The sequence below is a fragment of the Cornus florida genome, unplaced genomic scaffold (assembly GCF_030987335.1).
Source record: "Cornus florida cultivar Cherokee Brave unplaced genomic scaffold, ASM3098733v1 CherokeeBrave_3.0.0_Hap2_Chr10, whole genome shotgun sequence".
Lineage (NCBI taxonomy): Eukaryota > Viridiplantae > Streptophyta > Magnoliopsida > Cornales > Cornaceae > Cornus > Cornus florida.
Genome location: NW_026775580.1, coordinates 78984560 through 79010820, shown reverse-complemented (window position 1 = coordinate 79010820; position 26261 = coordinate 78984560). Strand labels below are relative to the sequence as shown.

At 33.6% G+C, this 26261-nt stretch overlaps 3 protein-coding genes across 3 annotated transcripts; 1 reads left to right on the top strand and 2 right to left on the bottom strand.

The window, feature by feature from the left end:
• The first annotated feature begins 1501 nt into the window (after positions 1–1501).
• On the top strand, positions 1502–9144 carry LOC132278656 (UDP-rhamnose/UDP-galactose transporter 1-like). The gene is made up of 5 exons (XM_059780500.1): positions 1502–2022; positions 4020–4204; positions 7103–7303; positions 8141–8302; positions 8433–9144. The coding sequence occupies exons 1-5, from the start codon at positions 1893–1895 to the stop codon at positions 8790–8792; spliced, it is 1038 nt and encodes a 345-aa protein (XP_059636483.1). The 5' UTR covers positions 1502–1892; the 3' UTR covers positions 8793–9144.
• Positions 9145–10713: 1569 nt separating this feature from the next.
• LOC132279179 (auxin-responsive protein SAUR15-like) lies at positions 10714–11542 on the bottom strand. The gene has a single exon (XM_059781112.1). It carries the CDS (start codon positions 11446–11448, stop codon positions 11065–11067), a length of 384 nt encoding a protein of 127 aa, XP_059637095.1. The 5' UTR covers positions 11449–11542; the 3' UTR covers positions 10714–11064.
• Positions 11543–15541: 3999 nt separating this feature from the next.
• Positions 15542–25340, bottom strand: LOC132278653 (histone deacetylase 19). Its single transcript, XM_059780497.1, has 8 exons — positions 25183–25340; positions 23633–24165; positions 22034–22474; positions 20000–20230; positions 17820–17890; positions 17686–17743; positions 15974–16042; positions 15542–15895 (listed from the first exon to the last, which is right to left on the bottom strand). Exons 2-8 carry the CDS (start codon positions 24155–24157, stop codon positions 15794–15796), a joined length of 1497 nt encoding a protein of 498 aa, XP_059636480.1. The 5' UTR covers positions 24158–24165; positions 25183–25340; the 3' UTR covers positions 15542–15793.
• Positions 25341–26261: the final 921 nt, after the last annotated feature.

The following is a 26261-nucleotide window of genomic DNA, read 5'->3' as shown; positions in this document are numbered from 1 at the left end:
GTTACCATAAGAAATATATAGCGTGAAATGTCACAAAACTGAAGTTCCTTCTATCTCAGCAGTAAAAAAAATTCATGTATAAAGTTGATTTAGGGAATTGAGCAAAAAACTTTAAGAGTCTAGAATTGGGTCAATAATTTAGAAAAATTGGTTAAGGATCACTCTTTGTGTTGGCTCCGGTACTCCAGCTCGATCTCGGTCTTCAGTTATTAATTAATTTTAACTTTAAGATACCAATTTCATGGTTCATGAGCACAACATTACAAGATTGTGAAGGATAACATTTTTTTTAAAATTATCTAAATATTATATATTATTACTTTTCAATTCATCATTCAAAAGCATATTAGGTCAGGTTAAAAAATATTGGACTCAAACAACTAAAATGGTAGAAGATTCCAAAAAGGTTATACAAACCTGATTGATATGATTTTATTCTCGTTTGCTTCTTTTGCTTTTTTGCTTTTTTGCTTTTGGATTGGATTGTGAATTGGCTTCCGATTCAATTGCTATTAGTGACCTGCAATTTTGATTATTAGGTCCATTTTCTTTTATTGTAAAAATCAGCCATGTGAAAGCTTCCCACCTAACATTTTTGTGAACAGAAATATATGTGTATATATATATATATATTGGGTTAGTGAACAGACTTTAAAACAATTAGGAAAAAAACAAAGACCTTAATACATAATGTGATATATATGAAAAAGGAGAAACACCGATTTAATTGTTACAACTTAATTAAATTAAATATTAATAATGAGATTGATGATTTTAGAATTTTAACTTAGTTGATTAAAGAGTCTTATTATTCATCGCTGACACTCCCATAATCGACTACTCGCAGAGCCTTACAGGTTACATGGGCATCACTATAATCACCGTTATTGATCCAACTGAACTGTTATAAGGAATATAATAATTCTCAATTAAAGTTGTCAATAATTATAAAAAAGACCCAATTAGTCATAAATAATTGCAGAAAAGATACACAATTAGTTCACTCTAAGACCATTTCTTTTTTACTTTCACTTGAATATATCATCGAAATGTTAATTTACAAAATATGTACTCCCTCTCATTCTTTTCTCTCAATAGAAAAAGGGTAACATTTAATAGAAAAAAATATCAATCTCATTCTTTAATCAGTCTTTTTCTTTTGATGGTCATCTTAGAAATCAATAATGAGAAAAAGAGGAAAAAAAATATATATAATAAAATAAAAAAATCTAGAATTTATGGGGACATGATTTGGAGGTGTACATTTGTGTTCGGAAAGACAATCCTACATTTGTGGGACACCCCTGGCTCAAAAAGAAAAAGACTGGATACCAAAATTATCAATTTCACTGGTAAGGGGTAACGCAACAACCGTTTTACTTTTATTTATTTCTTAAAAATAAAAAAGGAAAATAAAAAATCTGCAAGAATTTTTTTTTTGGTAAAACCTTTGACTGATTAAGAAAGAGAGAGAAAGAGGAGAGGAGAGAGAAAGAGGAGGGGAGGTGAATGAAAAGGGTGAGAATGCTCATGTCCGTTTAAACGAAGAGGGGAAATTGAGGATAGAGAGAGAAAGAGAAGAGAGAGAGAGAGATAGCACCTTCGCTAGTACTCTCACTCCTCCCCTCAATCAATCGAGAATCCAGATCTTCAAACCCTCACCACGTTGTATATGCTTAATATATATACCTGTTTTCTATCTCTCTCTACAGGACAAACAAGAAAGCAAAAATAATATATAGACACAGAAGATTGTGAAGGCAACGACAAATCTATCTTCTGCTTCTTCTTCGTTGTCTTCGTCGTCGTGTTCGTCTTCTTTTATTTCTACGCGAATTGCTATTTCTCCGTGAGATCTATCAGATTCGGAAGCGATTGTGAAAGAAAATTCAATGGAGGCCGAGAAGAAATCGTCGGCAGTGTCGGATTTTGGTGCGTGGGCGATGAATGTTGTGAGTTCCGTTGGAATCATCATGGCAAACAAGCAGCTCATGTCCAACAATGGTTACGCTTTCAGTTTCGGTCAGTATCTCTCTGTCTCTATCTCTCTACATTGGATCTGGTCACACACCCCTCTCTATATATAGTGCTTGTGTGTGTCGAATTGAATTCTTACAATGTTAACTCAACTACTGTACAGTTAGATTTCTGTAATCCTTCCACCTTATATGCCTTAAAGTGTTAATCTTTTGATTTCATTGTGTATAATAATTGTAGATCAAGGTGTTTCTAGTCTACATTGCCTTTTTTCATTGCTAGTCAAATATAGCTTTGGTCAATTCTTTTGTTTCTGCCCTCTACCAGTTTTGAAATCTTGACCTGGGGCTCAGAAGTTGAGACCCAAAGCCACCAAGGCAGAGGTAGGCCGGTGGCTTTGATCAATTCTGTGATACAATTATTAGGTTGTCTTCTTTAGGGAAGAGCAATTCTGTGTACAAGGCTCATTTTTTGGTGGCAAAAGAGTGATCAATTCCTCATCTTGTTTCAGCTGGGGATGAATCTCGGAGGTGTTTGGATTAAGGAATTGGAAGGAAAGGAAAAGGAGGGAAAATTGAGAGTTGATTAACCCTTTAAACAATAATTTATATATCTTTAAAAATGTAATCAATGGTTTCAAATATATATGGATGGAAAAGACTGAAAGGATAGGAGAGCTAGATTTTTCTTTTCCCCCTATTTTTTATAATGCAAATTTCCTTTTGTCTCACTTACCACTCACAAAATATAATAATATATTCCTTTATTTCTACAATGTTTGAAACATAAGGTTTACTACTATATTCCCTTTCTATTTCCTTCAAAAACACATTCCTCTCATTTTCTCTCATTACTAGCTGGGCCAACCACAGCACCATATAATCAGTGTTTGAAAACTATTCCACTTATCCTGACCTGGTCCTTAATAGATGGACTATTGCACAAAGTTATCCATGTTTCACTCTACTACTACACCAAGCTCCGAGTGGCCCTTGGAAATGATGCCTTAACAACCATCATTTCCTTTCCCAAGCTGGGACCCCCCTCAACAGTTCCCACATGGCTTCTCCTGCTCATCATCTCTGTCTCTGCCATAGCCTAATCAAAGCACAATATCACCATCACAGCCCCAAATGCTGCAGTCACCTTCAGTACATTTTAACATAATCTTACAAGACGAGCTCTCCCATGAAAATCCTTTCTTAGAACATGCAAAATAATAGAATGAAGGGGTGGGGGAAGAAGTAGAAGAGGAAGCAGTAATAGGAACAGAATAATAGGAACAATCATGCCTGACATATACAACAAGATCACTTTGCCTAGTGATGTTGACAAATAGGAGGGGAAGTGTAGTAGGAAAGGAATACAATGAATACGGTATCAACATGATTTAAGCTCGGATGTATCAAGCGACCTATTTCCGGAAGTTCCGTAATTTTGGGCCTAGTTTTTTTAGATAAAAATATAAATTTGTGAGACAAACATGTTTTTCTTGCCATTCCAATTTTTCTACTTTTCTTAAACAAAAGGTAGTAATAATAATTAAAAAAGATTTTAGTAGCATAAACATGAAGGCAGAATCGTAGTCATTATTATGATTTTCTTCCCATAGTAACAGTACCATATACACCTATCGGCATTTATGTGCGTTATATTAGTGAAGAAGTATGCTATTTGCCTGCTGTTGGTAAAAAATCTTCAAGATAAATGGAAAATCCTTGCGTTGAAATATTATACATTTATACTTGAGGACAATTCTGGATTTTCCAGATTTATGTTGTGGTCATTGTTTCAGGCTTTGGTTTAGTAAATTCTAATTATATTATGGATGAAGTTGATTTTTTTTTTTTAATAATAATAATAAGTGGATGAAGTTGGATTTTCACATCTAATATATTGATTGTGTTTCATGTTTTATCCACTTAAATTGTTGCAACTGATCATAATTTCTCCAGAATTATTACGAGCATCTTTATTTTTATTGCATTCATGATATATGGATTTTTAAATCAAGTGTTCTGCTTTATGTTTAATTTCTGCAGCCACAACTTTAACCGGGTTCCACTTTGCTGTTACTGCACTGGTTGGACTGGTGTCAAATGCTACGGGTTACTCCCAATCAAAGCATGTTCCTTTGTGGGAGCTTTTCTGGTTCTCGATTGTTGCCAATATGTCTATAACAGGGATGAACTTCAGTCTCATGCTAAATTCAGTTGGATTTTACCAAGTATGGGTTTCCACAAATATTTTATGCCTATCTTTTACCATTATGTATTTGCTTTTATGATGCAATCCAATTGTTAGCTGCCCGTACTTGATGTGATGACCAAGATCATATTTTGACCAATCTAGTTTTATGTAGAAGATATTGTACCTAGTGTTTTCTTTTGCTGCATTCAAAACTTGCTTATTGTCTGGAACTGAAATCCTAGTTTAGGAATTTCACCAATTTGTTAGTAATTCGTGGTTTAGCATGTGATTTGACTGGGACTATGGCCTTAAATAGAGTGGAATGGAAACATAGGATTCATATAGCTGACCCCAAGTAATTGGGAAAAGGCTTGGCTGTTGTTGTTGGTAGATTATGGTTATCAACACTTTGTACAAGGAAACTATTAATCAGACCATTGATGAATTTTGTGATGAAGACAAAGTTTAACAATATTGGTATAGCTACAATAATAGAAGTTAATAAATGTTAATGATAAAGATCTTAAGAAATAAAATCTAAATAGTTTATATTGACTGTTTAGATGATCATAAGGAATCAATTTGCACTTAATTTATATAAGTCTAATAAATATACCAACCCTACAATATATATATATATATATATATATATATATATAGAACAAGCGCCTATTAGTCTCTCTTTTGTTTATCAATTTAATGAATCCCCAGCTCAGAGTGTACAAAAACTTATTCAAAGAAGAGAAATAAAATTAGACCTCATCCAAATGACTATAATCACAAAAGAAACTCTACAAAATAACTAAATAGAAAACAAACTTCCATGACACAAAAATAAGGAAGTTAACAGAAGTTGGTTCAACTTGAGCATTGACTATTCAACATCCTCAAAAGTTCCCTGGCCTGTTTAGTGTGTTGCCAGCATATCGGGTCATCACCCGCTAACCTCTAGTAAAGGCCGATAATTGGCTTTACAGGTCATGAGAAATCTTAAATTGCAGTCAGAGGTGGTGACCACTCTCTCTGATGCAAAGCATGCTACAAGGAAAAGGGATAATTTTGAATGTCCATAAGCAACATGGTTGAGAATTTCTAATTTAAGTTTTTGGTTATCATTTTAAAAATATATATATATTTTTTAGATTCATATGTCGTTTGTATAGTTTTATTTATGTTCTGTCATGTCTTAGGAGTCAAATGTATTTCGATAATTTTCAGGTTTGTTAGACATAGGTTTTCCTGGTGTATAATGAGTTTATCACGGGTCAACTTATGTTATTGGTTATTTCTCGTGCTTTGTTAAGCTAAAAAGTCATTAGCAGTTGAGATGTTTTTAAGTTTATTTTTGGAATCTCATTTCTAATTTTAGGAAATATCTAACAATGTTGTAGCCTAATGGTACATCCTCACTTTCTAAAGTAGAAGGTCGATGGGTGCAAAGTGGGTGTGTGAGCTTCAAATAGGAGAAAAAAAAAAGGTCGAAGTGTCTAACAACCTATAAATCTCTATATACTTGTTCAATTCAAAGAATAGGATTGAGTTTTTTAATTTTGGTAGCATAGGGTAAATCTCTATATACTTGTTCAATTCAACCCTATGCTACCAAAATTAAATTCAACCTATTTAATTTTGGTAGCATAGGGTAACGTGTGATGCACCCTATGCTACCAAACCTTAATAAACTGTAGTCCCTTTCTATCCCCTTTAGTTTGGAGTTAAATATGGGCACCAAATTATTTTGTTCAATGCTCTGGAATCAGTTTTGAAGAACTTTGAAAAAAAAAAAAAAAATTTGTTTTCAAATAACTACAAAAGACCAAGACACTTCTCTAAAATTTGGCCTTTTCTGTAACACTCGGTTTTTATGGAGGGTGGGTTGGGGAAGGCAACTAAATAAAATTTCTCACTATTTTCCTTTTATTTATTTATTTTTTTAATTTTCTGAAAACAGAAATTTGATCTTAAAAAACTGAACCGAGCAACCTTTCTTCCACATCCGTTTGGTATATTAGTGCTCACAGGCTAGTTCTTTTTCACTTGTAGTACAGATAGAAGACAGAGCTTTTTTTTTTCTTCAACTTCTAATTTCCCTTTTTTGTGGGTCCACCACTGTGGTCACTCAGGCCGAGTTTTATTCAGATTTGATGCCTTGAAATATTTTGAGATACTGAAAGAAGATGTCAATTCGAGGATATGTGTTATGGAGGTTTTTTTTAAAAAAAAATATATTTATTTATGGAGGAAATTTTAAGAAGTTTGAACTCAACAATGTTCTACTATGCTTAACCCCTTAAAAGTTTCCTTTGATTATTTCATTTAGCAATGTCAATGGAGTGGCTGTTGGTAGCAAAAGAATGAACTTCCAACCCCTGTAATAAAATGAACTTTTAAAGTTGGTATGAGCATCTGTGCTGTGATGGCATTATTAATAAAGGTTGAATAATTAATAAACTAGTAACACTTTGTTTGGTTCTCTTTGGAAATTGCTCTGGTTATTTCCAGATTTGATTGAGGTGGTTACGGATTTGTTGGACATATCCCACTATTTTCTAATAAGAAAACTGGCATGCTCTTTGGTCAATTGTTTCGTGTTCATTTGAAAACACGTGTTTACTAGAGGTGCAATGAGTAGGGACATCTTGGGCACAAATTTTTCATCAAATTCTTGAGATACGCAAGATGCACATACAATTTGTCCTTTCTCCGCACATTAGAAAAGTCTGTTCCAAAAAGTTGAATAGGAGTGTGTTAACAGCTGGATGTTCAGTATGAACAACATTTTTTTTTTTCTTCGTTAAGTAATTTATTCCCCAAGGGGCTACATGCTTGTTTAAGTTTTAATCTTTTTCCTTTATTTTCTTGTTCCTCTTCTTTGTAAGTTATAATATTTCTTTTTCCGTAATCAGCTAATGATATCATTTTGTTTTCATTGTAGATCTCGAAACTGAGCATGATTCCAGTGGTTTGCGTACTGGAATGGATCCTTCATAATAAGCACTACTCGAAAGAAGTTAAAGTGTCTGTTGTGGTTGTGGTTATAGGTGTGGGTGTGTGCACTGTAACCGATGTCAAAGTTAATGCCAAAGGTTTTATATGTGCCTGTGTAGCGGTATTATCTACGTCATTGCAACAAATTGTGAGTGCTTGTGCAATTTCTCTCTTTATTTTCACTTGTTATATTGACTGCAATATTTTATAAACTGGGCAATGCACCAAGCTGGAAAATCTAGTGGGCTATGGTTGGGGGTTCAATCGGTTGGGTAGCCCAAAATTGACAGTGTTCTATATTTTATTTAAGAATGTGTTATTTAATAAATAAGAATATAATAATTGGTGTAAAAGACTACAAATGAACTGAGTAGAGACAATTAATGAACTGTTGGGCTTGGATCGGTTTGGTTGGGACGAAGCTCAAGCTCGGATAAAAGTCGGGGAGGATATCAGATCTGAAGATTCCTTAAGCACATTGGAAAATTAAAAGAAATACTCCCTCACTACCATACTAAGTGTACGTTATTGTGAATTATCACTCAATAACAGCGACAATAACCCTTTGTTGGAGGATTGCTTCTTCACTTTTCAAAGCATTGTTTGATAGTTTCTTCAAGACTAACAAGTCCATCAGCTTAGTAGTTCTGATAATTGGTCATCATCATCATCATCCTTGCCGTAATCCCATATGAATGGGGTCAGCCATGTTCTGGTAATTAGTAGTGTGGTTAATCTGTATCTGTCTGATCTTATATACATGTGCATTTATTGAACTGTTACAGTTGTCTATAGATTTGAAAAAAATTGTAGGGAACCTTGTATCCATGAGGTGTGGAATCATATGGAAATCCATTCTCTTCTGAAACCATTTCTTGTTAGGCCCATGACTTGCATTTACTGAACGTTTTAGTCATGCCCCTAATCAACATGTATTAACTTGATGATTTAGAATCATGATTGGGAAATTTCCTTTTTGATACAGTCGATAGGTTCTTTACAGAAGAAGTACTCAATTGGATCTTTTGAATTATTGAGTAAGACAGCTCCTATTCAAGCCATCTCTCTCCTACTGCTGGGTCCTTTTATCGACTACTTTCTTAGTGGAAAATTTATAGCGAACTACAATTTGTCTTCTGGTGCTATTGTAAGTACTTTACTCATCCAATATTTTACTCCATAGGCTACATAACATCTGTGCATCCATGAATTAATCTTTGTGTGGGAAAATTATTATAAATTGAATATATCTAACTGAGTGTTGGTAATATGTGCAGTTCTTCATACTCCTTTCATGCTCCCTAGCAGTTTTCTGCAATGTGAGCCAATACCTCTGCATTGGGCGTTTCTCAGCAGTTTCCTTCCAGGTATTAGGGCACATGAAAACAGTTTGCGTCCTCACCTTGGGGTGGATGCTATTTGATTCAGCGCTGACTTTTAAGAACATTATGGGGATGACCGTAGCGGTTGTTGGTATGGTAATTTATAGTTGGGCTGTGGAGATCGAAAAGCAAGCCAATGCTAAGATCACCCACCACGCGAAAACCAGTTTGACAGAAGAGGAAATTAGGTTATTGAAGGAGGGAGTGGAAAACACTCCGGTGAAAGATGTTGAACTTGGTGAGTCTAAAGGGTAACACGACAGTTGCTTTGGCTGGTAACATGCATTTTTGCAACTGTCATATTTTGTAGTTTTGCCTCATTTATTATGTCAAAGCAAGACCTGGTGCCCGTCTGCTCACCCTCACATCATTTCAAGTTAAGAAATCGCGATCAGTCTCATCCAATAGTTCTTTTCTTAATTTATTCTTGTTTATTTCATGATTATTTATCTCTTTCTTTTTCTTTTTTCTTTTTTTTTTTTTCTCCTTTTTGTGTTTTGACTTCGGGTGTGCAAAGAGATCAGATAATGAAGCCATGATGGGATACTGAAGATGTAAAATCTATTTGTAGTTCAATTTTATAGTTGAGTTATCATTGTTTTTACCATTATTACTCTTTTTTGAGCAAGTTTATTATTCCTTGTTACTTTTTTTTTTCTCTCTCTCTCTCTCTCCCAGGTCGTAAGGTCCTGAGTCTCCTAATGAAGAGTAGTTGGTTAAATTTTTCGTTACTGAAACGATGGCGTTAGTATCAGTGAGGCAAACAAACAAATGATGATTAGGGCAGTTTAAAATACTTCAGAATGGTGCATGGCCTTTGCGGCTCCTCGTATTATGACCAAGAGATTCTTATTGCAATTATATATGGACCCTTATGAGTTCTGACACAATTTCTTATTTGTTTTCGGTAGTCCAAAGGCAACTGGAGTATTCAGGACTGGAAAAGCTATCATGAGATTAATCTCATGTGGGTCGTTTTCAATTCAAGAGGATAGTAGTGAGAACAAACCAGTGCAATGAAAGCATGTTTAGGAATGTGGTTAGGAAAACATAATGCACCTCATTTTAAGAAATTATTTGCATCCAAGAGGAGTTGAACTTTAGATCTGATATTTCTTGAAGCACTCGGACCAAGTGATCTGGAGATAATGTTGCCGTTTTTACCTTTAACAAGAAACAACTCCAAATGACCCCTTAGTAATAGATCATACTAAAAGCATTACTATGTTATGCACAAATTTAAATAGAATTGAAGGGAACTGAATGTGATAACCTAGAACAAAGTCTGCCCAAAAAATGCACCATGGCCTTTTTAATGTTTTCATTTTTGCTCAAATCTATACCATCAATCAAAATCCTCATAATGTGATTTCTGCATATGTCTCTGTTTTTGCAAAATATATGGAAGAATTTAGTGTGATTAGAATCCCAATCTCAACCAACTGATGAATTCTCTCTATTCCATTAGTTCATCTCTCCAAGCCTTCCCACTTTTTAAAAGTTATTTGATCTATATTTGAACATTACAGAAGAGTTAAACTTTGTTAACGTAAAGCAATGCTATTCAGTTAAATAGTCATAGTTATTCGGATCTAATAGTGTAACTGAAGATTTTAAGTAGAATTTTTATAATGAAATGGATTGGATAATATAAAAATTTATTTAATTTATTAAGCTTTAAGAAACTTTGGGTTAGGATTATATAAAAAACAAGGTTTTTTTTTTTTTTTTTAATCGGGGAGTCTGGAGCTTTGCCCCGACGAATTTACGGGACCTGTGCAAGGCGACCCTCCACACAGATTGGGTAAAACTTGGACTATGTCCACGATCATGGCATCAAAAAATTGCTCGCACCTAAAGAGAATCAAATTTGAGACCTAAAACTTAATGAGACTTTAGGACCTAAGTCTTTTCCACTAAGCCAACAACCCCTTGGAATTAAATTAAAACAAGGTATTTGTATTCAAGTAAATCCAATATATGACATATTTCTCTAAATAAACATTAGAACCAAACTTCAATTTGAAGCGTTTATGTTAACAATGATTTACCTAAAATCTCTAACTAATTTCATCTTTGACTTGAACGATAGATATAAGACATATAAAAATATATAAATATATATATATATATATGTATGTATGTATAATAGGCTTATGTATACCACGTTGATAAGAAAAAACAATTATCATCACTCTTTGTAAAAAAAATGAAACAGAGCATAATGATTAAATACAATTAATTATACATGTTGATAAGAAAAAACAATTATCATTACTCTTTGTAAATAATAATAAATAAATAAAATGAAACAGAGTATAATGATTAAATACAATTATACATCTCCTTGCCATCTCATCTTTACCAACTGTCATGATCTGCGTATCCCTAATATTTCAGAACATACAGGAGAAAGAATCTTTATCTACCAGACCCCAAAAGAAAACTGTGTATTGAAGGAACACCAAGAATTTCTAGAGAGAGAAACAAAACTTGATGAGCGAGAAAATTAATGAATGCTGCAGTACTATTGAGCACGCATTTGTGTAGGGGAATGACCGGAATGAGTGGCAGTAGTTGTGTAGAACTTGGAAATGAGATCGTGTAGCTCCATGTAATGGGCGGAGGGATTTCGGTTGTTGAGGAGATGAAGAAGGTACTGAAACAGATCGATCTCGCACGCGATTCTCAGAGCTCCGTCGTAAGAATAGCCGAACTCTTCCTCCGATAATTGGAGTAGCTTTTCGAAGAGAGGATGGTTCAGGTAATTCGCTTCCATCTCGAATTTGCAGGGAATTTCTGTGTCTTTGCCCACGTAAACGCGAATGCGACCTTCCGGGACGACTTCTGTATCCGACTCCGATGGAAAGCTCCTCCTCCCGCAGCTCACAAGCTTCCTCATTAGCCCCATTTTCTCTCTCTCTATATCTATATACGTATCTCTCTCTCTCTCTCTCTATATATATATATATATGTTGGTGTTGCTTCTCTTTGCAGCTCTTTGCTTTCTTTGTGGTTCTATAAAGGGCAATATGAAAACTGATACGTATATATAGGGAATGGAATACCTTAAAATTGCATGTTATGAACGTTCGTATAATATGTATGTATATATTAAATATTAAATAGACTTAAATATCCAACTAAGAAAAGATATATAAATAAATAAAGTACAGAAGAAGTCAATTGTGATTAAACAAAAAGAGATAATAAAGAATTAAAGAAGGTAGTCCAGCGGAAAGGTACTTGGCTTAGCTCCGGGGCTTCTGATTTGGCTAGCCGAGCCAGCTTAAGGGGTTAGGGCTACTACCTATGATTAGGGTAACATTGTTAAAATGGACCCCCAAACAAAAAAAAAATTGGGGGATCGTGGGTAAGAATGTAACTTTACACTTCACAGTGGAAGCCCACTAGAGCCAAGTTAACAATCAACTTAGATTACTGTTAGTTAAATATTCCTTTGTCCCACTTTAATTGTCGCATTTGGAAACCATTTGTGAGTCACATTTTTAAAAACGACAATTAAAGTGGAACGGAAGTAATATTACTCTTTTTATCTTAAATTTTTTTTATCTTCTTTTTATTTTTTGATATCCCAAAATTTTTGTTCTTTTAACTTTTTATTACTTACGATTCACAATAATTTAAATAGATAATTTTGTAATTTTAAAAGGAACAGTATATTAAACGTTTGTCCCCTTAAAAAAAATTGAGTCCCAAAGAGACCCAAGAATTTATATTAAATTTGAATATCAAATGAGTCAAATATATTAAATTTGAATATCAAATGAGTCAAATTTAATTAGTATTTCAAATTTGAATATCAAATGAGTCAAATTTAAATAACCACCAATTCAACTCGTTAGCCTATAATAAATATTTGGTCGCTGTACGTTAGAACTTGTCACTTTCTTTTTAACCAATCTTTGATTATGAATTGAAGATCGAGTCCAACTTTAACAATAATTAAGTTTGAATTCAAACGCAAGTTTGATCAAACAAGTCTAGCTATAGCTTCCTTAGGCTTAGAGAGTAAGTGTAGACTCCAATTTTTTTGACTCCACTAGAAGCAATAACCAAAATGAAATGCAAAAACGCATTGTGGTTGATGTGGTGCAAAACATTAAAAGGACACTTGTGATATTTTTCATTTGTGAATATGTTAATTAGATTAGGTTCATGACTTCATGACGAGGGTTTAGTGGATTCAATGAATGAAGATGTAAATTTACTCATTGTTAATGTATCTGTTAAAAATAGTTTTTAAAAAATTTTGAGAAAATAATAAAATATTGTTATCTAAAAATAAACCTTTTTACAATAAACTTTTTAGAAAATTACGTTAAAGAATATTATTTTGTATAATTTTCTAATTCTCGGAATTACAAACCAAACCTGCCCTAACTTTTTCATTTCAAAATAAACTGTTGAATGGGTGATGCAACCCAAAAGTTGTTTCTAAATAGTTTATTAACTAGAAGGGTGCATGCATGTGTGTATATATATATATGTATGTATGTATATATTTGGACAGTGTACAGAAATGACAAATGTGATTGAATGTGGTAGTGAAGAGAAGCTGAGCCGATATAGCTGGCGGCGAATATGGAACCATCAAATAAAATAAACATATAGAAACTAAATTAATAAAAAAAAATAAAAAGAAGAATAAAATATAAAATAGAAACTATATAGCCCTGAAGAAGAAGTTGAAAGTGTGAACTCCAGAACGTGTGGTAAGGGAAGTCAAGCCAGCTAGAGAGCGCGTATAACGGGAAGCGGGATGGAGGCAATTATTAGCACCCATTCCTTCCGTCGAAGGCGCTGAGCGCTCTCTCTCTCTCTCTCTCATTAACGTACGTACCTCATGACTGACTATAGTACAGAGATCAGAAATTCTATTTTATTTTATAATTAATTCTATATTATATCTATAAATATTTAATAAAACTTAGAATTAAAATTTAATTCTATGTGACTCCAACTTGGATCAAACTTGGGTTCGGGTTTTATAATTTTTATTCATCCTCCATAAGAATCAAAACATAACAAGTTTTCAGTTTTGGAATATGAAAAAATAAAATGATTGCAACAAAAATAAAATAAAATTTTAATTGGTTAGTAAGTAAAAAATGCAAGTGCATTTTATGGACCTGGAAAAAATCACCCCGCCCAAACAATGGAGTAAGAGTGGACCCCACTTAATATGGAGTGATCTTTGCCCTTACATGGATAATCTAGAATTTATAAAAAAAAAAATTATAAATATTACCACGGTGTAATTCACACAAGTGGTATATGACCTATGCTTTCCAAAATATGGATGAGCTACTCCACGTGAGGAGAGCCAATTTTTCACATGAGACAACGCCGTTGGAGGTAATGCGTCTATTTGTATTGCTTACTTACCCAAAGAGGTCATAAATATATATAAAGTTGGAATAAAATTTTATTTAATCTCACCAACTTTAATCGAAATTAAGTTTAATTTAAATCCAAACCCGATTTGAAGTTCGTATTCTAAACTTAATCGAAACTTAGATTCTAGTTAACCTAATTAAATTCATTCCACTCATCTCAAGGGTTAAAAAGACAGTTGATACACAATTTGTTGCGCAAAGGCGAAAGATATATTCTTCCTTCAAACCGAAAGGGAGAAAAAGGGCAAAAAGAAAAAGTCAAGTGAATCATCCACGTGAGTCCAAAACTCTTTTTGGCTTAAAGTATTATTATATTTAACAAATCCAAATGTGGAATTTGGAAAATGTATTGCATTATTATCTCTTTCCATCATTACATCCGTTGGAACCGTTGCTTATACGATCCTTTAATTATGCTTTATCTTGTTGACGATGATAATGACGATTCACCGTAAGTCCTTTACATGACGGTGACACATAACCAAGAAAGCCAACAAAGAATGTTCCATGCTATTTCTTAATTTCAAGAACCACCCCAATGTGACTCTGGCACTTTCACATTTTCAACTCATGATATCTATGGCATAGCTTTATTGATGCACCGAGAGGACAATACTTAAATTCTCACTAGTAAAGATCTACAACATACTAACGGCTGATGTGAACCAATAATAAATTGACACGTCCTATTTTAATTACCAAATTATAACCGGTAATCAAATCACTATTTCTGATTTGACAAATGAATATCTACCCAACATTTTTTATTTACTAATTAAAGATCACATGTTAAATTTATTATTCGTCCACATCAGCGATAAATATGTTATAAATCTTCACCAGTGAGGACCTAAGTATTGTCCTTCGAGTTAATACCAAATACATTGTTGCGGATTATCTTCAAAATAAATCAGGATCCTCAACAATGCATTTTCTTTTTCTATTCCTGGTACCCGATTGATGGGATGATTTTAAAAATTCCATATCAGCTCATCTTCCGTTAAAACCACTACCTAGTTTTCAGGAACATATTCCGCATATCCTTGTACAACATATTCCATGTAACCTGGAAGTAATGGGAGTCTCTTATCCCTTTGTGCCAGGTTCATGCAATGGCTTTGATACTAAAACTTGCAATACATGCATATGAGTACACTTTTCCTCAGTATTTGTCAATAAATCATAGGAAAAAGAAACAATCTTTGAATCTCACACAAGGTAATAGCTTACCTGTCATAAAATTCAAAAACTTCAAGTCATCTTTAGCTTCTCAGCAATCAATTGGTGGGTTCATTGAATGTTTCATTGTATTTTAATAAGCTAGACTGATGGTATTTGATAATTGTTCTTTTACAATACTATTTCAATCTTATTGAAAATTCGGTACTTTGAAGTAACTGAAATGTCTAGTGACTCTCAGGCTTCCGTGCGTGGGGAAAACTAGACCTAGTAAATTTTCTAATTGCTGAAGAGGGGCATAACACATAGTAACAACAAATGGGATTTCTAACTTAACACACCCCACCATCACAACACACACACACACACACACACACACACACACACAAGGAAAGAAATCTAAGATGGACGGAATATAATCTATGTTCTTCAAACTTCTCTGATACAGAAATTGACGCTTAAGTTCCAAACAGAGCCTACAAAAGGAACATCTGTGTCTGTGTGTATGAGAGAGAGAGAGAGAGAGAGGGGAAGGAAGTGAGTTTCCAAATGAGAATGAAAATTGCCAAATACAAGAATTTTTAATGGGGTATGAAAACTACAGTTATTACAAAGCAATGTATATCATAGTTATTTTTAGGGGGTGTGCAACCTTACTCATGAACTCATCTCAGCAGGCTGATCAGGTGGCTTGTTTGAGTTTTCTTGTTCCACTTTAATCTCTGGTTCATCCATTGACATTGAATCTGGATTTGAAACCTGAGAAAGACATCCAAGCACATAAATAAAATAGGGTTACGAAATACTTGCTATTAAAAGGTTGTGCCAAATCTTCACCTTTAAAGTTGCAGTCTCAGCTGGTGGTGCATCTGTTTCTCTTGCACGCTCTGGTACTTTTAGGTCCTCCTGAAGATACAGCAAGGGCATAGGTTGTTATTGCATTAAATAAAATAAAATAAAAAATAGAAAGCCCAGCACATTAGATCTGAAAGGTTGAATTTTGATCGTCAGGATTTACCACGTCAAATGAAAAAATGAAGTTACTTTTCCCTTTTCTTCTCAAGTTTCTCAAACAGGTGATTACACGAAACATTACATTACTAGTAACAATATGGCAAGCTCAGGTATTTGCATAATCAAGAAGATCCATAAACCAGGAACTCAACTTCTATCTACACACACGAACAAATGTTTATGGCTTCAATGTGAGCCCTGGATGTAGAAGATAATAGTCTCCCAGGCCATAGGCAGGACTCTCTTGTTTGTGTGGAAGTAATATAAGGAAAGCACTTATGAAATATTAAAAAGATTTACTTACCAAAAGAATATACAAAAATTTTAACAAACGGAAACTTACATGGGAGGAAGTAATTAAAAACGTTTTTAAAAAATTACATCTAAGAGAAGACATGGTATACAATAGGAAAGAATGGAAAAAGATAATTCATGGGGACCCATCTATATGGGATAAGGCAAGGATTATGATGACGATATGATGTGACCCCCACAAAATTTATAAATAATCTCAATTTAGAATCCTTTAAACTTTACTTTTGGACATTTACATTTATAGAAAAAAAAGGAATACAAGCCATGTCTATGGATTTACATTTATAGAAAAAAAGGAATACAAACCATGTCTATAGACCTTTATATAATTTTTTTTTTTTTTTTGTCCAACTTATATATATATATATAACATATATGCCAAATTAGATTTTGTTCGCATGGGCTATGAAATAATTTATTTTTAAAAATAATCTTATCTTAGTTAATTTATATTAGAAAATATATAAGAGACTTTTATGTAAGGAATGATATAGTTTATTTATGATTTTAAAATTTTATTTTCATCTTATTAGTTCCCCCAAAACATAAATTTCTAGCTCCGCACCTGCTTTTATACATGAATAATAATCAACTGAAAACAAGGCACATAACACACCTTATTGAAATTAAAAGTGCACTCTCTTTGAACAAGGTGTGTAGACACATATACTATCATGTCAAAAGGGAACCAATACAACAACCATACCATTTCATAGGCCGCGAATGAAAAAGAACTTCTGGTCCATATCCAAAAATGACCACATTAGCTCTCCTTTTTACGAACTACCAACTATAGAGGTCGCCTCGTTGTACCAAGAGATGACGGGTTATAAGCACTGTATCACAATCACAGTGACATAGCGGGGAAGAAAGAAAAAAAAAAGGGTATAATAATAGACCATTACCTAGTATTGGTCTTGCCTGAACACTAGAGATAGACATTAGATAACATTTTGCACAAGTGGCTGCTCTTAAACTCGGAGCCACTTCCTCATGCTTATCGGTTAGATCAACTGTCAGAATTACCATTGGCCCCTAATTACTTACATCCACTCTTATTGTAGAAAAAGCACAAAAGATTGCATATAATAATTGGCACGTATTAAGTGTTTGCCATTGGCATTTGGCAACAAAACATGTAACAAGCATGCTCTATCTCATATTCAATGTGATGAACTGGTTTTCTAGATGCTAAGAACTTAAAAAAGGAAGGAACATACCGCGTCATTATGCTCCGGTTCAGGAAATTCCCTCTTCACTCTGCCTGGCAAAGGCTTGCTGACAAAATAAATAACATGCATTAGAAGCCATAAAAATCCAAAATATAAAAGTGATATTGCGTCGAAAAATTTACCAGTTGTCATCAACATCCATGTCAGATTCAGGATCCCATCTTTCATCTTCATCATCTTGATCTTCATCTGCCTGAATGTCAGAACATTTAAGAGAAGTCACTTCTTTATGTATGGCTGCTGCAAAGTTACACTGTAATATTCAAGTTTTTTATTAATGATTATATTTCCTATTGTTCTGTGCTGCTCTGGTGATTGCTAACCACGTCCTTACACGTCTTTTCATCAGATTACCACAATTTTCCTTTTCCCAATTTAATGGGTATTGTGTGTGTTTGTGAGACCACAACTTTTTATTTATTTTTTATTTTTAGTTTAATGGGTATGCACCTGTGCGTGTTTGGGAGCATCAAGCATGATATATATATATATATATATATATATATATATATATATATATATATATATATATATCAGCTTAATGGGTATGTGTCTGTGTGTTTGTGAGCAGAGGAACTCCATCTGTGTCGGTCTCAAAAAAATTGACAGTCATGTCAGCTCCGAGAAAATGTAAAACCAATATAGTTGTAACGTATTTATTAGGATAAACAGTTCCTAATCATTTCTAATAGGCTATAATGTAAGGACTTGTATTGCTCCTGAATTTTTTATCTTTTTTTTTTTTTTGGTTTTTTTGGAGGGGGTGGGGGTTTATCTCTTATCACCAAGAGCTCAGCTCTGGTAGTATCTCCTCAACTGCACATCTAAAGAATTTTTATAAAGAGCATTATGCACGTTGACTACATATTTTTCTTTTTATCATCTATCATCTTACATTAGATGGTGAGTTAATATTCAGAGTGTTGATCACCAACTTGTAGAGCCAACTCGTCATCAACACCAAATCACACAAAGAGGATCAGACATTACAATAGAGAAAAACGCGAGTTGAAGAGCAGATTGCATGAGAACTCATTAACTGGCAGCAGCATAGTTCGAAGAAAACATCAGGCGTCAATCTGGATCAAAGGTAACTGGGTAATTATATGGGGTTTAAATCTAATACAAGATTGCATTACCTTTCTTTTGATAGTGGAGTTTGATCGGCCTGAACTAGATCACGTGATTTCTTCTAGTGGGGGAATTCACGTAAAATCATGTGTTTATGTTTGATTGCTACATTATTTTATTTTTGATCTCTATAAATTTAAAATTTTATATTGTTGCATCTGAACTATAATTGCTAGATTTAAAATTTTGGTTATTTTTAGTTAAAAAATTAAACAATCTATTTACCCCCCTTTAAATCTATTTTAGGCATTGTCTTTGACGTATAAGAACCTTGGGCAACAGTTTACTCTCACTTGGCATCAAGCATATTAATTGTGGATTTCTCAGGAAATAAAATAAAGAAAACCAACAAAAATGCTTCGACAATATACAACAAAGACCAATAACTGCAATGATTAGAAAGAGTGACATGGTCCACACGTAGAGGATAACACTAGAAGAAAGTATAGATCAAAACTAGCAAGGGTCGAGATAGGTAGGAAAGACATGCAGTTTGTTACTAAAACTATAATCCTATATAAAGCAAAAGGGAAAAACAAGATCCATTTGACAAATGTTGGTCAAAGCTTTGTTCAGTTGTGTACAGGTATCCTAATCCTCATCATAACAAAAAATAAATAAAACTAAACCAGTTGTATATTATCCTAAAAAGAAACAGGGTCTTAGCTTCAGACTTACTGCCATGGTCACTTCCTTTTAGACCAAAAGTCTTCTTAAGTGGTCTGGGCCACGAAGTTTGTAATTTTTGGGCTTCCAAACAGGATGTTCTTATCTAACAAAGCAACGAATACCACCACCACATTTAAGCACTCCATGCACATTATCTACAGATTTCAGAAAGAATCCTCCCCTCATAATTTCTTTTCCTTCCCTCATTAACCCGAGAGGCTGGCACAATCAACTAGTGTCTAACATAAAATTGTCTTAATTTAGAATTACAAATATTTCTAATTCTGGAGCATATATATATGACAAACAAAGTTAATTTGAACAAATCAACCAATTAAGACAAAACAAGAAAAAGGCTAGAACATGGTGACGATATTATATAGAAGTTGTTTGTTACTTTCTAAATATCTATTTCAAAGAGAAACATATAACCTAGTCACCAAAAAGCCTTAAAAAAAATAATGAGCTACATTGTAAATAAATTACCAAATGCAGAACAAACCTCTGGGAGCTCAGTTTCAGGTGGTCGTTCCTGGAACTGCACACTCGGTGCATGTTGAAGTTTTGAGAGATTATCAAGAAGCTTAACCCTTATGTCTTCCAATAACGGTCGAGAGTTCTTGTTTTCCATGTTACTTGGAGCAACATGAAGAGTATAGTCCGGACCAAAATATTCATAATACTCATGTTGCGGCATCTTATCATCAACTTCAAGCCCAAGTGCTACTCCTGTCTGCTCAAGGGATGATAGCATAATTGTCAATTAAAGAAGATATCCAAATAAATCTCGAACGGAAAATCACATTAAAAAAAAAAATGGAAAACATAAACAAGTTTGTGATCACCATAATTATGATAACAGCAACAACGATAATTAAAATTATCTAATTCTAGCCTTCACCGTTAGAGCAAATATTGCTATCTAAACACAATTAGGAACACCAAGGCCCAAAATGCATTCAATCCATGAACTAGTTTCAACTCAAGACAGCTATCAAAACTAGGGATGGCAATTTCTTCCGACACTACTGATTTTCACCCCGTTCCGCCCCTAATGGGACGGGTATGGGAAGCCTTTTTCCTGTAAAGGCAGGTAAGGTGTTGAAACTAAAACCTGAGTTGGGTTTGGGTTTTTATGAATCCCACCCCAAACCCCCAATTATAGAGTATTATTACATTATGCCCTTACTTTCTAAAAGTTACTAAAACTACCCCATATATATTTACCACTAGGATTACTACCCTAAATCAGAATCCCGACCACGTTTTGAGTTCCCTGCTTTGGAAGCGAAAAGTGGAAATCTCTTTTCTGCCGGTGAGCTCCAACATTCAAGAGGCCGGCAACCCTCGTCATCTTCTACTAAAGAATCTGCTCTCATCACTCTGTCACGATCCTCACTCCGCTGGCAATCTCCAACGATCAACAGGCCGTCGTAATCTTCTTATATAGAATCTGCTCTTCAATCTTCAATCTTCACTGCTTCTACAATACGGCCATGGCAACCCATGTTTAGGGTATGTTAGGTACTTCTCGTGTACGTATTTAGGGTTGTCCCTCTTAGAATCTGATCTGATCTCTCTATATATATAGATATTATATACGTATATGCATCTAGGGCATCTCTCTTAAAATCTAATCTTCTCTCTCCATTTTCAGCAGAGAATCAGAGATGGTGGGTTGTGACGGGGCAGGGACGGGGTCTAAGATCCATTCCTCAAACGAGGATGGGAGTAAGAAGGGAAACTGTCCCGGGTTCAGGACAAGGTTGGGGCTGAAAATTGACAATCTGGTCGGAATAGGGTTTAGGCAAACCCACCCTGTTGCCATACCTAATCAAAACACCCATGCAATCACCCAAATAACTCACACAAGTCGAATAACAATTAAATAACCATGGAATCATTTATCTCCAACTGGATTTTCAAACTTAGCACAGTTCTCAATAAATGAACATTATGACATGCCACATGGAACTTCCGATATGAATCTCGTTAATGATAAAGAACACTAATAAAATAAGTTTCAACTTCTAAAACTTATAAATAACATAAAAAATAAATTATAATGTGAAGTAATATTACTTCTTTTTTTTTCTTTTTTTCTTTTTTTTTGAATCATATGTATATATTTTTCAATTTCTTCCCTTTACAATATAACAGGAAAAAAATGAAACGTATATATTTAGGAGGAGAATATTAGAATAATCACAACATTCACTCAATAAAAAAATAAAATAAAATAAAAAAGTGTGTTCAATATACATTCTAAGCTTCCATGAAAAATTTAACCAACAAATTCTCACATGTTAGCCCGTGTCATTTTGAAATTTGGGGTGTACATCAGCAAATTCTACATTCTTTTTCCTTCTTGCCATTCCCATAAAAGTGTACAAAATTTTAGCTGTTTCACTGACCTTCGCAAAGATCACATTAAACATTTCCATTTGGGGTTAACCAAAATGAAATCAAAAACAGTGATCCAATCATAGAACATAATTATTTAACATGTGATAATTACAAAGAAAGTATATAATACCTCATAGCACCAGCATCGAGCAACATTGCGTATTGTATAGCCACCTCCACCCAGCAACAGTATTGGAACATTAAAAGATCTCATATATTTCACACACTCTGCATGACCTTTAATTGAGAGATTAAAGCAGCCTAACCGGTCTCCAGACAGGGAGTCTGCACCACACTGTAGAACCACAGCACCAGGCCTGAAAACTTCCATCACTTTGCCCATTATTGGCTTAAACAAGGACTGGTAGCTCTCATCATCAATTCCATCATCTAGCGGGACATTAAGAGAGTAATATTTTCCCTTCCCATACCCAATATCACGTACATCCCCTGTACCAGGAAAATAATCTCCAAACTTATGAAACGAAACAGTCATGACTCTGTCCGTAGTATAAAAAGCCTCCTCTACCCCGTCACCATGATGAATGTCAATATCCACATATAAAACACGCTGCAATATGAAAAGTCTAACAAAATTAAGTTCTAAAAAGGCTAGTTAAACAATTTAGAGCTTAATACGGTAGTTAAAAATAAAAAAATAAATATAAAAGTATTTTTGTAACTAGCTAAACAAAAGGAGCTACAGCTTTCATATGACAGATGTTACAAAACAATATTGTAGTAATGAGAGTAAGAATCATGAGTATAATCATCATGATCAAATTAAACACAATTAATTACTGATAATTATCAAAAAAAATTACTGATAATTATGGATTCAACAATTGATGCCAACTTCAAATATCAAGACTTATGATTCATCAAAAATACTAAACTAAGATAAAGAAACAACCTTGGAGATTATATACAAGGATTTAACATCTTCCATGATGTCAAAACGGATTAAACTGGTACCATCAATTGCCCAATATACAGTTGGCACTTAGTGCAGTTGACACATAAGTGAGGGAAATGGCATACTCCACTAAATGGTGCACAAGGGTCAAACTAAATATTGTGTAAGAATTTTCATTTTTAAAGCACTCCGATGACTTCTTGTGAAGCCCGTGTCTTACCAAACCTAGCATTAGGATAAAAAAATAATAATACAATGCATGTCATGTGATAAATATCAACTTCTTTTTTTCTTTCTTTCTTTCTTTTTTTTTCTTTTTTTTGGTAGATACCAAATATCAACTTCATCGTATATAAATATAGCTATCTAATCTGTAAACTGTTTACAAGGATTTATAATTAAACTCTAATATAAAGTGTGTATGGATGGAGCAGCTCCCAGTCAACTTCATGATCGGCACGTGAGAAGCATGGGAGAGACATCGGATTCAAGGCTTGATAAAACATGGGTCCAACAGGAAGAAACTGAGGGCTGCAAGGGCAAAATTTGTTACACCATGTATAATTTGATCCTTCACATATACATATGGGCTGATGAACATATTACATATATACAAATGTATTAATTTATAAATATTCATATGCAGATGTATATATATATAGTGGCTTGTGGTCAGAAAATTTACTTTTAGAAACCAATAAAACACAAGAAATAGCAAATCTAAAACATTGAATACTGTCTCAGACGTCTGCTACTATGCATAAATCCTAACGATTGCATTTTGAAAAATAACCAATGACAAATTTGACTAACCTCGTGCATTTTGAGAAGTTCCAAAATGGCCAGCACAATATCGTTTACATAGCAGAAACCAGAAGCCTCACATTTCTTTGCATGATGTAGTCCCCCGGCCCAATTTATTGCAATATCACATCCATGGTTTAACTTCACAGCACCACCAACAGAACCCCCTGCATAGGTCTGACAGAAAGAGTAGAGACCGTCAAATACAGGGCAGTCTTCACCAACGTTGAACCTCTTCAGCTGCCTCAGCTGATCTTGCTGTGTTTCTGGGGTGATACCCCTCAAGAAGGCAACATAGTCGTCAGCATGAAACCTACAAAGGTCCCTATCTCTAGCAGGACAAGGTTTAAGAACATTCATATGCTGCAGCAATCCATAGTGAGCTAGTAGAGCATGTGTCATCCGAATCCTATGCGGCTTCATTGGGTGACCTTGCCCGTAATAGTAATTGCCAACTTCTGGATCATAAAAATAACACACTTTTCTCTTCACCCCATCTGGCCCAGATGGTAGGGAATTGCCTCCAATTTCCATCAACCAACCTAGAAAGGTAATGAATAAGGTCGAATAAAAAACAAAAACAATTAATTTAATAGAGAACCCTAGAAGGGTGCCATGTGCATTGTTCTAATTCACAATGATAAGTCAGTGACATCAAGCAATATCTCAAATATTCTCAACACCAAAAAGAGTATGCACCCATAGCCTCAATTAGCATAAGACCAGTTGAGAATTAAGGTGATCCTTCTCAGATTTAAAGAGAAACAGTCACACAAAAGCCCATTCTGGACTGGATTTCAAATGATTAACCTTACTCGGTTTTATAAACAGGAGGAATGCAACTCATACCACCATCCACTTGGTATATAAATCAGGAGGCTATTTGAGCAAATAAAAATCAGAGCAACTTCCTCTGGACAACTATTTTGAATAACACAGGCCACCATGCTGGAATTATCAAAGCGTTATTTCTCAATTATTTCCACAACCCATAGTTTTTTTTTTAATCCTAACTTATTGAAAGCATCTCATAATAATAGAGAAAGTAGATATTTATAAGATTCATGGCTAACTATTTTTAACTCTACAGTGAAAGCAAAATGGATTGAGAATAAAATACAAGTATTTATAGGCCATAGACACACAAACTAATGTTCAATGATAATTTAAGCCTGCAAAAACACCAAACACGCACTTCCAAAATTTTGAAGTCGAACCCTAGAATGGAAAATGGAAAACCTAACTCAATGTAATAAGAGATTATATAGATAGACCCGTCTGCAAATTTGACTCCTTTTACATACACAACGGTCAGATTGAATCAAAAGATGCAGAAGCTCCCCGAAACTGCCACTTCCCAAAAAGCCCAACGACAAGTGCGATCGTTAAGAAAGAAATATGGGTTCTCAAGAGAAATAAAAGAAAAATTATATTATGATTTGCATCAATTAGATTCTTGAATTTAAAACAAAACAATACTACGCACATCTGGAGAGATTGAGATTACAGTAGTAGATGAAGAAGTAAAGATTAAATGAACAAGGAGATATAGTGTGTACCTCTAAATAGAGAAACGGAAATCGAAGACCTGAAATCCTCGAGACAACGCCAAAAATGGCTCCGAACGCTTTCTCTACTCCCTCTTCTTCTTTTCGTTGATTATTTTTTCTTTTTTTCTTTTGTTCAACAATGTATTATTTACACTAATTTATAGCCGACAACAGTTCTAATATTATGTTAAAGCACAAATAAATATTTAAAAAGACAGAGAAATAGTATATATATACGGAGTATATATATATATATATTTTTTTGCGTAATTAAGACAAATATAGATATATATATATAGTTAACGTTTAGCTTTAGTTAATCGTTGTAGGGCGGATGCGTTGGAGGATGAACTGGATATATAAAATATTGAAAAATCTTAATTCAATTTTATTTGGATTTTTATCCAAAAATATAATTTATTCTTACAATTTTAAGTTGGATTGAATTTGACTTTGCAATTGAGGTCTAGAATTTAATTTAGAGTAAAGTGTAAAAAAAACCTTCTTGAATTATTGATTTTTTGCAATTAACCCTAAACTAAAGAGTGTCTCTTAAATTATTGATTTGTTGCAAATAAAGACAAACACATCACAAAAGACTATTTTACCCTTTGTTATTAAATTTTTCATTTCTTATTAAATTATTTTTTATTATATTTTCTCTTATCTAAATATTAATTATACCATTTACTTTAATTTTATAATTAGTATCAATTGATTATAAAAATGAAAAAAATAAAATAAACAAATTCGTAGCTATCATTTTCTAAAATGATTAACTTATTATACTCACTTTAAAAAAAAAAAAAAAAAATACTATAAAAATATATCTTCTTTTTCAAACAATATTCATGAAAAATTAATAAATTACGTAAATAAAAAATATCTTCTTTTTAATGCAATATATTCATGAAAATTAAGAAATTACTTAAATTGTTTCAAAATTTTCTATTTAAGATTTTTATTTTAATAATTAATTTTAAAAATTAAAGCAAACTTATGTAAATTTAATAGAGAATATTTCATCAAATTAGTATGAATTTTTTTCATAATTTATTTTAATACAAAAAATATATATCAAGTGTAAT